Source organism: Mustela nigripes, chromosome 2 (assembly GCF_022355385.1).
Source record: "Mustela nigripes isolate SB6536 chromosome 2, MUSNIG.SB6536, whole genome shotgun sequence".
Classification (NCBI taxonomy): Eukaryota; Metazoa; Chordata; class Mammalia; order Carnivora; family Mustelidae; genus Mustela; species Mustela nigripes.
In genome coordinates, this window is record NC_081558.1 from 14444179 (window position 1) to 14457221 (window position 13043).

Here is a 13043-nt window from a genome sequence, read left to right on the forward strand (position 1 = left end):
AAACTTCACTCGAGATGGGCCACCTGTGTCTGGCTGCCAAGGCTCCCCCTCCATGGTCCTTGAAGCCCAGTGCTTCAAGCTTTCCCACCTGAAATGGCTCCTTGGAGGCGGGGAGGACGCAGAGCTCTTAGGGCCTGGGGACAGATTCTGGGAGCCTGAGGCACAGGGGGAACTTGGAGGAGAAGGGATAAAGCTCCCCTGTGGTTTAAGCAGCATGGTGCAGGGGCCCAGAGGTGCAGGGTAGCCCACGGGCCTGGGCCTGGGTCTGGGCTCAGGGAAATGGGTGCTAGGTTTTGACCTCTGCACCCCCAAAGCTTCTTGTTCTGGCTTTTGCCCTGGTGTCAAGGGGCTAATCTTTGGCCATATCCAAGGAATAGGGACCACATTTGGGGTACAGCAAGCCCTCTCCACTCAGGCCATTGGCTGTCAACCCCAAGATAAATGTCTTCAGACTATCTTGTGCTCTGCAAAGACTAGACCCCCCCGAGTTGGGCAGCCTGGTTGAATGGAGACCTGTTTCCAAGCTGCTCTGACCCCTCATAGGGCAGACCCTAGGGGTCCCCGGCCAGGAAAGTGTGCAAGCCTTTCCTTTGTCAGACACACAGCTGGTATGGGAGCAGTCCTGATGGTGGAGCCTGCCTGGGGGCACCTCATTCCCTGAGTGGTGCCTCACTTCTAAGCTGGGCAGACAAGGGAGGCATGGGTGTCTGGGCCAGGGGCACAGATATCACCACCCCAGTCTTGCAGGCCAGCACATCTGCACCCAGGCACCTTCACCAGGGACTTCCTGACTTCCTTGGGGGAGGGGCTCTGGTGGCCACTTCCTTGGGTTTGTGCTGACTCAGCCAAATAAGGAGAATGTCCCTCTGGACATTTTCCTCTTTTCAACCCTGAAAAGGCCCGGGCCAGTCATTGCCAAGTGACCATGCTAGTGCTTCCAGCACTGATCCCTGTTAACTGAGCCCCCGTGCCGCCCCTCCCCTCATGCTCCACCCCTGTCCCAGACTACTTGGAATGGGCCACTGAGGAAATGGAGACCGAGTGCTTATGGGGCCCTGGGCTGGTCCTCTGGGTCTCAGTGAACAACAGGCCCGGAGAAGTCAGGCAGCCTGTCCAAAGGCACACAGCATGTCCTGGCTAGACTGGGAACAGAGCAGGGCCTAAATCCAGGTTCCCAATGCCGCCCATCCTGTCCCTGGGGAGAAGCCAAGCCACCCCCTACACCACCCCCACTCCTTCAGGTGAGGAGGTTGCTACCCCGTGGAGGTCTCAGGACAGCATACTCATCAGGCTTGTCTCCAGTGACGCTGCTGATCGAGACTTCCCAGTGCTGGCTGTCCTGCAGTGTGCCCCAGATGGCCTTTGCTGTCAGTTCCACCAGCCCTCAAGGTGGGCAGGACGTGCCCGCGCCCAGGGCTGGAGCTCAGAGAGCCGAGGGTGCTGCCCGGAGTCGGCAGGCAAGGCAGCACCTCCCTGCCCTGCCCTGGGCCTCCTGTGCCCTGCTGAGTGTGGGTGTGTTTGTACACACGTGTGGCAGTGTGCACAATATGTGGGTGTAGGTTGCGTTCATGTGGGTGCTCTGGAGCCCACTGTGCCCCTCCCACAGCCCTCCAGTGTGATTCCAGGAAGCTGGATTCTCTTGACACCACACCCCTGGAGCCCCAAAAGGTGCCAGGCTCAGACTGGGTTCAGGGACCCACACTTCTGGCAGGTGCTCCCCTGCCAGGTGGAGGGGGCCGTCTTTGGTGGGGGTGGCCAGTGGGGAGCAGCCAATCCTAGGACACCAGGCCTGGGGCCCCTCGCGCGTCCTGACCTGTCTGTCGTCACAGGCGCCGGCCCTGCAGCAGTACCGCGCTAGCGCCGGCTCCCCGGCCAACCAGTCTCCCACCTCGCCTGTCTCCAATCAAGGCTTCTCCCCGGGGAGCTCCCCGCAAGTAAGGGACGCCGCCTCCCCTCTCCCAGCGGCCTGCACTCCAGCCCCAGCATCGATCCCCCTGCCTTCTGTGCTGCGCGCGCCTCATTCCATCCCATCTCGTCCAGTCGGGTGGGGCCGGGAGCAGAAGGCCCTGCACGCCTCCCCTGGCCCAGCCCAGGAGCTGCCACATTCCCTCTGTGTCTCTGTGGCCTCTGCGGAGACCCTCGCCTAGAGGTGGCAGGCTCCTCACTCGCATTAGTGATCTCAGTATTGGCCCCACCCTGGTCCCTTGCCTGGCAGGCAGGGACACCTCCATGTGTGGCTCAGAGCATGTGTCCCACAGCCCCTGCACCCGTGCACCCGTGTCCCCGCCCCCCGCACCTGCCCACACGAGGCTCTCAGTTGGGGGGGGGGGTGTTCTCCTCCCACTTTGGGGGGAGTAGCTGAGGTGACAGCTGGCCTGTGGGTGGGGCCCCGACTCAGGTTCTCCTGTCTGCCTCGCTGGAAGGCGGGTCCTCACAGGAAGCTTCTCTGAGTGGTAGTGCAGCCTCTCAGGGCCTTCTGTCCCCGTCTCAACAGATGAGGAGACTGAGGCTTTCTCAGGCAGTGGAAGGGCTTGACCACATCATCAGACTTGGCTTTCCGCCCAACACCATTGGACCCCAGTTTCTGATGCACGTATATGCACACATACCGCCCCCTGGGTTCCTCAGAATTTGCCTTGGTGCCGCTTTCAACCCGTGGCCGAATTCCATCTGGAACATTCCACCAGAGGAGAAGAGGTGCCCACAGAATTTCATCTGGGCTCGAAATTTCCATGCTGCAGAGCCTCCTCAGGACCCTGCCACTCCATCTGCAAAATGTCACCAAGCTGAGAGACTCCCAAGAGCTGCTGCCATAGGGCAGTGCCCGAGGCTCAAGCCTCATTCTTGGCCTAGAGGGCAATAGGACTTTCCTTCCCTGCTAAAGAAGGGAGAGGAGCTGTCCTACCAGGCAGGACCATGCAAGAATAATGTCGGGCTCCAGGGGACATGCCCTTCTGTCCCCATATCCCCAGTTCCCAGAAATATACCCAAATTGGGCCCTGTGTTGAGATTGTGGGTGTCCTGTTCAGGAAGGCTGCCCTCATGGTCCAATCTGCCATAGGAGGGCTCCTGCTGGGACCATCGGTGTACAGCTTCTTGCTCCACAGCCAGGTGGGCAGGGTATTAGTGAGCTCAGAGAAGCCAGAGGTCGGCCTGGTGTCTGCCAGCTCTAGACCCATCCATGTGGGCTCTCAGTTCTGTGGCTCCCGAAAAGTGTCTTGTCGGGTCTCATGGTGTCACAGGATGCTGAGGGAAGGGAGAAGCAAGTCCAGGCAGGGGAAGGAGCAGGTGCCGCCTGTTCCTGGGGCTGGACCTTGACTCATGTCCCTTTTTACATAGGAAGCAGGACAGGAATTTAAGGGTGGAGCGGATCTCTTGGGAGAGGTTTGCGTAGACCAAAGTGGGTTTGTCTATCCTAGGCAGGAAGTGTGTTGTCATCTCGTCAAGCCCACGTCTGTGTGTCTGTCAGTCTGTCCATCCATTCACTGGGTGCTGGCGAGGGAGGTGGGCCGCTTAAGAGGCTGTGAGGGCTTTCAGGTTGTCCGGACTCAACCAGACCTGGGCTTAAGATGGCCCAGAGGCTCGCTGGGGGGCAGACTGTGCTGGGTGGAGGCCAGGCCTGGCTTCGCACTGCAGCTGGGGCTCTATGTTGCATTCGGTGGCCCTATGGGCCAGGACCTCCCATCCACAACCTCCCCAGCCTCTCAGGTACACGTTCTATCTGTCTGACCATACCCTGGCCCTTAGGCAGCTGGCCTTCGGTACTGTGTTCCTCCCTTCCACTCTGAGTGGACCCTTCTGGCAAAGTCTAATGGCAACTTCACAAAAGAAACCTTAGCCTGGGTGCCCTGCTTGTGGCCGCCCCTTTGAGGCCAAGGCCGTGGAGATACACAGAGATAACCCATAGACACAGATAACCCAGGACAGGAAGCAGGTCTCCTTTATGGGGAAACCCAGCCACAACCTTGCAGCTCCCTTTTCCAAACCTGAAGCTGGCTGTATTTAGGGCAAAGTGGGCTTTTTTGCCACATGGGCTGTTTTTCTTTCTGCTCTCAGCTCACTCACCAAGGAGGAAGCAGAGTTGGGTCTGGGCTGCGGATGTGTTTCCTGAGGCCTGGTGCCGCGGGTGAGGTCTGGCCACACTGTCCCTCCCTTGCACATTCCACCAGGCTCTATCCTGCCATCTCTCGCTGGCATCATGGGAGTAGGCAGGGGCTCCCAGCTCCTGTCCTGTTGTCTCTACTGCCTGTGAGGGTCCCCAGTCCCCCGCTCTTCTCCCAGCAGCAGACCTGGCCCCCGGCTGGCCTTGGAAGAGCAGGAGGTGGGCTCCCTGCCCACCTATGGGCCCTGGGGTCCCCCAGGCAGCAGTCAGGGGGAGATAGCCGGGCAGGGGGCTTTCCGTGTAACTGTCCTGTGCTCGCTCAGCCAGCATCTGGCTCCGTATACCCGTCCTGTCCACGTGTATCTGGCCTGCCATCATGTCCCATGTCTCCCTGGGGGCCTGACAAGGGTCACCAAGTGCACTGCCCATCCTGAAATTCAAAACACCTCCCTCCTTGGCCCCCCACGTGTTTTCCTCTGGAACTTGTTGGGGGGGTTTCCTGATCCCTGTGGGCCCCCTGTCCTCTATCCGATGGCAACAGGGTCACCCGTACTTGGGCTCAAGCAGAGGAGATGGGGATGGTGCCTTGGCTCTTGGGGTAGAGAGGCCCTCCAGGAGCAGGCGGTGGAAAGAGGCATCCTGAGATGGGGGGCACCTCTCCTTCCTGGAAGGTGTGGGCTCTCTCCCAGGAGGCGTGTGAAAGTTGCTCAACCTCCTTTTTCCTGAGTGCCCTCCAGGAGGTTCCAGGGGCTTCCCTATGGGCACAAGCAGCCTGTGGGAGGCCCCCCATCCCGGCAGCCCCCGACCTGGTTTTGGGGACCATGATGACAGCAGGCCTTTCTTCTGTCTGCAGCACTCCTCCACCTTGGGCAGCGTGTTTGGGGACTCGTACTATGAGCAGCAGATGGCGGCCAGGCAGGCCAATGCTCTGTCCCACCAGGTGAGCGGGTGCCCGGGTCACAGCGCCCACAGCAGACGCTCACCCGGACCCCGCCCGCCCCTCGGGCGTGAGCTTCGCTCCTAAGGCTCCCTCCTGTCTCCAGGCCTTGGAGGGGGTGGCTTGGCTTGGCCTCCCCGGGCGCTTGTGCCACGCCCACAGGATGAGGCCAACAGCAGGGGGCGGGGGGAGGGCAGCAAACAGGGACAGGCAGCTGCTGTAGCATCGCCTCAGCGTGGGCCGTGCATGTGGGTTTGCCCGGGAGGTGGAGCTGGCTTTGCGTGGAAGCAGGGTCAAGGGCATGTGGGCATGAGAAGGGTTGGTCGCTTACTGGAGCAGGTCACTCACCCATCCATCCTTCCATCAATCCATCCATCCAGCAAGCCCTGAAGGGGCAGTGTGTGGACAGGCCCGGGAAGGGTCAGAGATGGAGGAGGGGGAGACCCTAGACCGGTCTCCTAGTCAACAAGCCCTCTGGGCATAGGCACTGGGCATCCCCCTGAGGAGCTGGTCCCGGCGGCTGCCGGCTGCAGAACGGACCAGCCAGCAGCAGGCAGGGCCTCAGCAGGGCCGGCCTCATGCCTGTGTGCTTCCACCCCCCAGCTGGAGCAGTTCAACATGATGGAGAATGCCATCAGCTCCAGCAGCCTGTACAGCCCGGGCTCGACGCTGAACTATTCGCAGGCGGCCATGATGGGCCTCACGGGTAGCCATGGGAGCCTGCCGGACACGCAGCAGCTTGGCTACCCCAGCCACAGCAGCATCCCCAACATCATCCTCACAGGTGAGGCGCCCCTGGCTGTGGCATCCTGGGGCTGGGGAGGGCTACTCTTGGGCACAGTGCCTCGATTGGGCCTGGCAGCTGCAAAGGGCCTCATCCCCAGGAGAGATGTCCCTGCCCTGCAGGATGAGCCATGCCATGACCAGGCCAAAGGGAGTCAGACCCCACTGATCTTGACCTGTTGCTGGACTGTGTGGAATGGGCCCTGGGGGACACACTGCACACTGGACCAGGCTTCCTGTGTCCCGTGCTCAGAGCAAGGACAGGACAGAGCCGGTCACTCACCCCGCCCTGTGTCCTCTGCCCGGGTCCCTCTGCCCCATTAGCTGAGTGTACTAGGGTCACAGGTAATGGGGATGGGCCCTGCCCGGCAGGGCTCTTGCCATGCAGCCAACATACCTGCAACTGCCCGACACTGCAATGAGCAGCCCGAGCGAAGTATATGTAAACAGGTCCCTGCTCCGTGCAACAGAGAACCCAGACCCTTTGCTGCCCCCGCCCTACCCTGTGGGTTCTGGATTTTACCGAAAGAAGCATTATCTTATAAGCCAGCACTGTCTGATTGAGAGTGACACCCCCTGGTGGTCCCACTGACATCTCCAGGATGGAGGAGTCCATGCCAAAGCCACCCCCCCCCCCCCCCCCACGCCATGGTGCTTCCTGCCTACCTTGGGGGTGCAGGCAGCGGTCCGCAGCAGGTGCTCTGGGAACAGTAGCTTCCGATGCGTGAGGAGGCTTAGGCCCCTGTGATTGCCCCAGTGGCCCAGAAAGACTAGAATTTTCATACCCATGTCTCAGATTGGGAGACTAAGGCCTAAGGTGGCACTGCAAGTAAAGGAGAGAGCCCAGGGTTGACTGGCTCTTTGGGGAGTGGGTGGGAATTCACACACACCCCAGGCTACTTGTCAGGGATGCATGTGAAGGCGACATCCTGGCAGAGCCTGGCAGAGCGGAAGAGGACCCAGCCCAGGGCTTCGCAGCCTTGGCACTGCCAGTATGTGGGGCTGGATCTTTCTCTGGGGGTGGTGCGGCTCACCGTGCATTCTGAGGTGCTGAGCAGTATCCCTGCTCCCCACTCGTGACAACACAGAATCCCCCTAGTTGTCACCAGTGTAACCCCCAGAGGGCCAACCCCCATGTAAGTACCCTGGGGTGGCCCAAGCCCCTCTTCCCTGAACATTGACAGGGAGTCATGGAGGCACAGGGTGTGGAACAGAGAGTCAGGGCTGTGCTGAGACTTTTGTCCTGTGCCCCCCCACCCCACCCCCAGTGACGGGAGAGTCCCCTCCCAGCCTGTCTAAAGAACTGACCAGCACACTGGCAGGGGTCGGTGACGTCAGCTTCGACTCCGACAACCAGTTCCCCCTGGACGAACTCAAGATTGACCCCCTGACCCTGGACGGACTGCACATGCTCAACGACCCTGACATGGTCCTGGCCGACCCGGCCACCGAGGACACCTTCCGGATGGACCGTCTGTGAGCTGCACACCCGGCACGTCGCCGCCCAGCCCCCGGCTCCATCACCCCGCCGGTCAGTGGTCCCGACGGCGTCTCCCTGAGCCCAGGGACGGCCGCGCTCCGTCCTTCGCAAACGGCCGAGCTTGTGATTCTGAGCTTGCAATGCCGCCAAGCGCTCCCTGCCCACCCGCCCGTCCCACCCCCCAGCTGTCCACCTCCCTCGGGAGGCCGCGTGTCACCCCCGCGGACCCTCCCTGCGCGTGCTCTCTCGACCCTTACCCTGGGCCATGAGCCGTCCCCCTGTAAGATGCGGAAAACGTGTTGGGCAGGGCCGCCGGCCTGGAGGGGGCGCTGTGGTCCACGGCGGCGGTGGGCTGAGGTGCATTTTCCGACTGTTTGTCCAGCTCTCACTGCCTTCCTTCGTTCCTGGTCCCCCCATCCCAACCCGCCCGCCACCCCCAGCCCGAGGTTAGGTAGCGAGCCAGCCCCACCCTGCCAAAGGGAGAAGGTGCCAGAGAGGGGCAGACACAACATGAAATAAACACTATTTTGACTGCTGTCTTTTATATTTCTGAGCACATTCAGAGAATGCTATGCTCCGTCCCACGGAGGTAGAATATCAAAGGTGTGAACAGAGCATGGCAAGCAGCTAAATCTTCCTGGGACCCGCGCTCCCGCTTTGCCCGCCCCCAGCCAGGTCCCTCTGCGGCCGCCTTTGCCCCAAAAATGAAGCCCCTGGCCGGGATGGAGGGGCCAGCTGGGGGGTGCATGTGGGGACCACGCGTGTTTCTGGGGGTTGTTTTCATCTCTCAACTCGTTCTCATCTTTTCTTCTCTGTACCGTGGTCACTGTTACTGTTGTTTAAAGAGCGGGGTGGGGTGGGGACTGCCAGGGCGGGTTTTGTTGTGTTTTTGTTTGTTTCTTTCGGTTTGTATTTACACTTTGGTTGTAGAGGAGTAGCTGACTCCTTCAATCCAGTACTTTCCTGAGAGCATGTTTTTATTCCGGAAATCCCATGTTACATATTTTTTAAGCTAACCGGACGCGGCCTGCGGCCTGCCGGGCCTGAGCTGAGTCTCCGGCCACTTGAGCTAAGGCTGAGTGAGGGCAGCTGGGGCCTGCTGGGGTCCCTGGCAGAAGCTCCAGGTGGCCGGGGATGCCTCCCCTCCAGCCACATGACAGACTTCCAGGAAGGAGCCACGGCTTTTATTAAGGGTCCCTCGAAGGCCCACCCCTGCCTGGTCGTCCTCAAGGTGCCTGCCGCTCCTCAGGAAGGACTAGACCCAGACTCTGAGGCTGGCGGCAGCAGCAGCCCCTCTGCCTCCCCTCACCACCCCCCCCCCCCACCAGGGATGGGGCTGCCCTCTCGCCCCGCTCAGCCCGGAGAACTGGCTGACATTCTTCCCTTCCAGCCACCCCTGTCAGGGCTCCTCCCATCAGGGCTGGCTCCGGAGGCCAAGAGCAGTGTGTGTTGTAGGGGCGGCCTTCAGGGAGGCTGAGGTGACCCTTGGGGCACAGCCACCGTACTGGGGACTGTCCCTGGGCCTGGGAGGGGGTGACAGGGCTGTCTTTCTTTTCTGTCAGCTGCCCTGGGATCGGAACTGCTGTCTCAGTCCCTCCAAAGCTGCACCTTGAGCGCTGGCTGGCTCTGCGGCCTGCAGGCTGGGCTGGCACCTTCTGCTCGGTGCATTTCTCTGTGGTGTCCCAGCCACTGTCTCTAGGTCTTTTGAGCCCTCGGCTCTGTCCTCGCGGGAGCCAGATTCCATCCTAGTCATATCCCTCCCTCTCTTCCCTCGGCCAGGCCATTAGCATCTGGCCAAGCAACTGGGCAGCCCCAGGCGTGAGAAGACCCCGTCCTCAGTCAGTTAACCCCTGCTGCCCGCGTCTGGGCTGGGGGACACAGGGTTGGTCTGTCCAGGTCGGGGGCCCAGCCTCTTACCAAGGCAGGGGCTGGGAGCAAAGAGTGAGACTTTTTCTTCTTCTTCTTCTTTTTTTTTTTTTTTAAAGAAAAAACTACATGTACATAGAAGAGTTTGATTACCATTAGACTTGTGTGTAGAACTTTTTTAAAAATGGCCTTAATAAAACTACAAGCAACCTTCCTGGATGCAATTTTCAAAACAAGGCATTGGGGACCCCCGTGAGGGAGCCTTGTCCGCCCGTACTTCCCACCTGCTCGGCGCCTGGCTCTCAGCACAGGTGGGCAGGAGAGGGTGGACGTCCACCCCTGCGGTCCGTGTCCGACAGCCCCTTGGCTTGGGGGGCATGGGAGACATTGTATTTACATGGCCACTTTCGCCCAGGAGGGGCGTAGGTGCAGTTTTCCGAGGGAGGGGGTCCCAGCCAGGAGCCAGTGGCCAGGCATCCCTGTGTCCTCAAAAGGGTTCACACCCCTGCCTGGGCCTGGGCAGGCCTCCTGAGGTTGTAGCGGGGGATTTTGCTTATTTCGTAAATATTGCTTCTCTACTAAGTATTCTTGAATTGCCAAGATTTCCTGAAACAGGACAGCCTAAGGGAACCAGCCCTTTGACTTGTGATGTGAAATACTGTGATTTCAGGCGAGCTGCGCCGAGAGGGGTGGGCCGGGGCCCCTGAATATTGTACATAGACCCGCCGCCTGTGTCCTCGCTCATGCGCTTGGGACAGGCCTGGATGCTCAGCCCGCGTGAAGTCAGAGGCCAAGCCAGTCTGTCCCTCTGCTGCTGCACCACCCCCCCCCCCCCCCCCCCCCCCCCCCCCCCCCCCCCCTGCTGAGTGCTCTCGATTTTAGTCCCTTCAGCTGTGTGACCTTCTGCCCTGGGAACAAGCTGAACAGTGTGTTCCCACCTCCCTCAGTTTACCCTCTGTCCCCCAAGCTCCCAGGACAGTGAGTTGTTTACCCCCAGGGAGGCTTGTGGGTCAAAGTAGAGCCTGGGATCAGCCCCTCTGTGTCCTCCAGAGAAGAGGGCTTCTGCCCCTGTCCCCTCAACACACACCCATCAGAGTCACCCCCACAGTGTCCAGGACTCATGTGGGGGAGGAGAAGGGGTCTTGTTGGGACCATATTCCCTGTGACAGGTATCCATGCCAACCTCCATCCCCACTGAGTCCTTTCCGGGGGAAGACAGGCAGTGCTCTTCAGGACCTACTGTGACCCCCTCCTTGTTCTCCTCATACCCCCCGGCTTCCTCCCAATGCTCTTCTGGGCAGGAAGGGTTGGGGGGTGCCAGTCCCTTGGGGCAAGGAGCCCTGAGACACTCAGCGGAAAGTTCAGGAGGCAGGTTGACCCTTCCACAAAATTTAGGGACCTCAGCTGATAGATTCAAGAACTGTGTATGCTCTCCTCTGGGGGACAAACCAGAGCGGAAGGTGCCCTAAATGGCGTAAGTCCAGTCTCCCCTGCCACTGCACTCCAGAGGACTCCCTGGGAGCAGCTAGGCCTAAGGGAAGGGCATCCATGTGTGTTTGTGGCCCTTTCCCCAGACACACCTCCATGCAGATCTCCCTTTGGGCTTCTGAGCCACCTGCCTGCCCCGGGCTTGTGCCTTGAGGGCAGGGGTCCTGCCTTTGCAGGTCTTTTCTTGTCTCTTTTGGGGCTTGGTGGGCTGGGAAAAGGGGTTCTGATGTCTGTGTTTTGGCCTGATTTCTTTGGGTGGCTGAGCTCCCCAGAGAGTGCCTCGCTGGGTGGGCCCTGTTGCAAGGCCCATGCGTCATAGTGGGGCAGGCAAGGATGGGTGTCCAGCACGAGGAGACCCCCCGCATGAAGGGTGAGAAGGCTCCACGTCCATCCAGATGTCTTGGGGTGGCGGTCTGGTTTGTGGGCTGTGTGCCAGGTGCTAGCTGTGGCCTGGTCAGGCAGGATGGGAGCCAATGCCCGGGCTGTGGGGAACTGGGTTGCCTACCCCCATCCAGCATCCTGGACCTGGTGAGCCCCTGTAAGGGACTGTCCTTAGAGGGGCCCTCAGTGGAGCTGAGGACACGTGGAAATGCTCCCCCCTCCCCAGACCTCCACATCTCAGCCAACCCTGAGCTGGTTCATAACCAAACATCCTTCCAGACTCCCACCCCCAGCTGGATTCTGGGTTTTGTGCATTTCCAAAGAAGGCATCCCCACTCCTGGGTACAGGCTGGGTGTGGTAAGGCCTGTTGGTATTGGGAGGCCTTCCACCCCCTGCCCCGGTCCTGACAAAGCAGCAGCAGCACCCATCACCTTCCCTGGGATCTGATGGAGCCCCAGGTCAAAGGCCACAGAGGTTCTCAGTGTGGGGGTAGAGTGTGGGAGCTGCAAGGTCAAGGGTACCTTGTACCCCTGGTCTTGGCCCATTGTTCCTGCAGGTGCCACTGCAGGGAAGGGAGCTCTGGCCATCAGAGCCAGTCCCACTTGGCTTGAAGAGCTGTTGGGGGGAGGGGGAGGGGCGTACTGTGTGCTTCCCCCACTGCTGGAGGCCTGCCTAGGGTGAGTAGGCTGTGGGGTCTGTTGCTGCCCCACCTCCTGGGGGTTCCTGAATCATTCCCCCATCAGGCCCTGCCTGGCTGGAGCTGACTCTGTCCTTGGTTTCTCTTGATCTTTGGTCTCCAGGGTTCCCGGTTGGGTGGGGCCCAGGCACCTCTCATTACCCTTCCTGTGCCGCAGGCAACTGGCCACAGACCCGTTCTCTCCGAAGTGGCCTCTCCCCAGGAGGGAGGTGGGGTGACCTGAACCCCCAGGCCTGAGCACTGGAGTACTCTTAGAGGTATTGGGGTGGGCCACGGGTAATGCTAAAAAGACCCTTGTGACCCAGGCCTCAGCTTCCCTCCTGTCACTGGCTCAGACCCATGGGTCTTAGGGCCTCCGGCTCCTCCCTGGCAGGGTCAGGGATAGGGGCTAGACATGAGAGCGTTGCTGGCTCCAGACAGTTCCCTCTGCCTTCTGTCTCTCGGCCAGCCCTCCACATCCTGTCCCTAGGATGCCACTGACAGGCAGTACTTGTAGGGGAGTGGCATCGCCCCCATTTAGCAGGGTTCTGGAGCTCGGGGGCCGTTAATGCCCAGCCCATCCTAGCCCACCACTTCTGACCTCTTGCCCACTCGGGACAGGTGGACATAGCCGTGGCCTTTGCCACCAGGCCCTGAGAGGAGGGCTTTGGCAGCCAAGGTCCACCTGTCCCACTGTGCCCCACTTTAGGAGAGTGTCCCCCAGGGGGCCGGGCGGGCCCACTGATATATGCAAACCGCCCTCCGAGCTCTGCTCCGCCTCTGTTCCTCTGTCCGCAGGCTGGCTCTCCCCCGCCCCCAGCATGTACACTCTGCTGTGGATGTCCCATGGGCCGTGGGTTGGGTGCCCACGGCGGGTGGGGGCGGGCGGCTCAGGGCGCACTCGGCCGGCCCCTGCCCATCCCTTCTGGCGTGGACGCTTTTGTCTTTGTACCTTTGCATCCTTTGTAATGAAACATAATAAAAATCCAATGTTTTCGTCTCTGCCTCCTCCCCTTTTTTCCTGCTCTTCCCCCCCACACCAGGGACAGAGCCTGGGCCCAGTCAGACAGGCCAGGTTGGGAGCCACACACAGGCACCCCCCCACACACACAAAACACACACATGAATATGGACACACAGACATGAGCCACCCCTAGCCAGCTAGTCAGGGCTAATATCTGAAAGGGGAAGGACCCCCACCCCATCATCCTGGGGCAGGCACTCCATGGTGGAGATGGAAGCCCGTGACTTCAAGTGGGTGGGGTGCCGCAGCAGGCCTGTGTCCTCCCCCGTCAGGGTTGGACACCCCTAGTTGGGTCATCGGGCCCT

At 60.6% G+C, this 13043-nt stretch overlaps 1 protein-coding gene across 7 annotated transcripts in view; it reads left to right on the forward strand.

Annotated features, from left to right (window-relative positions):
• CRTC1 (CREB regulated transcription coactivator 1) overlaps positions 1-12719 on the forward strand; it is a 78286-nt gene extending 65567 nt beyond the window's left edge. For 3 of the 7 annotated variants that reach the window (XM_059389463.1, XM_059389467.1, XM_059389464.1), the window contains 5 exons: positions 1830-1934; positions 4057-4131; positions 4956-5042; positions 5643-5823; positions 7091-12719. In XM_059389463.1, coding sequence (XP_059245446.1) covers positions 1830-1934; positions 4057-4131; positions 4956-5042; positions 5643-5823; positions 7091-7302 — 660 coding nt within the window. In that variant the 3' untranslated portion in view covers positions 7303-12719. The remainder of the gene's footprint in view (positions 1-1829; positions 1935-4056; positions 4132-4955; positions 5043-5642; positions 5824-7090) is intronic. The other 4 variants (XM_059389465.1, XM_059389468.1, XM_059389466.1 and 1 more) reach the window with 2 other exon arrangements.
• Positions 12720-13043: the final 324 nt, after the last annotated feature.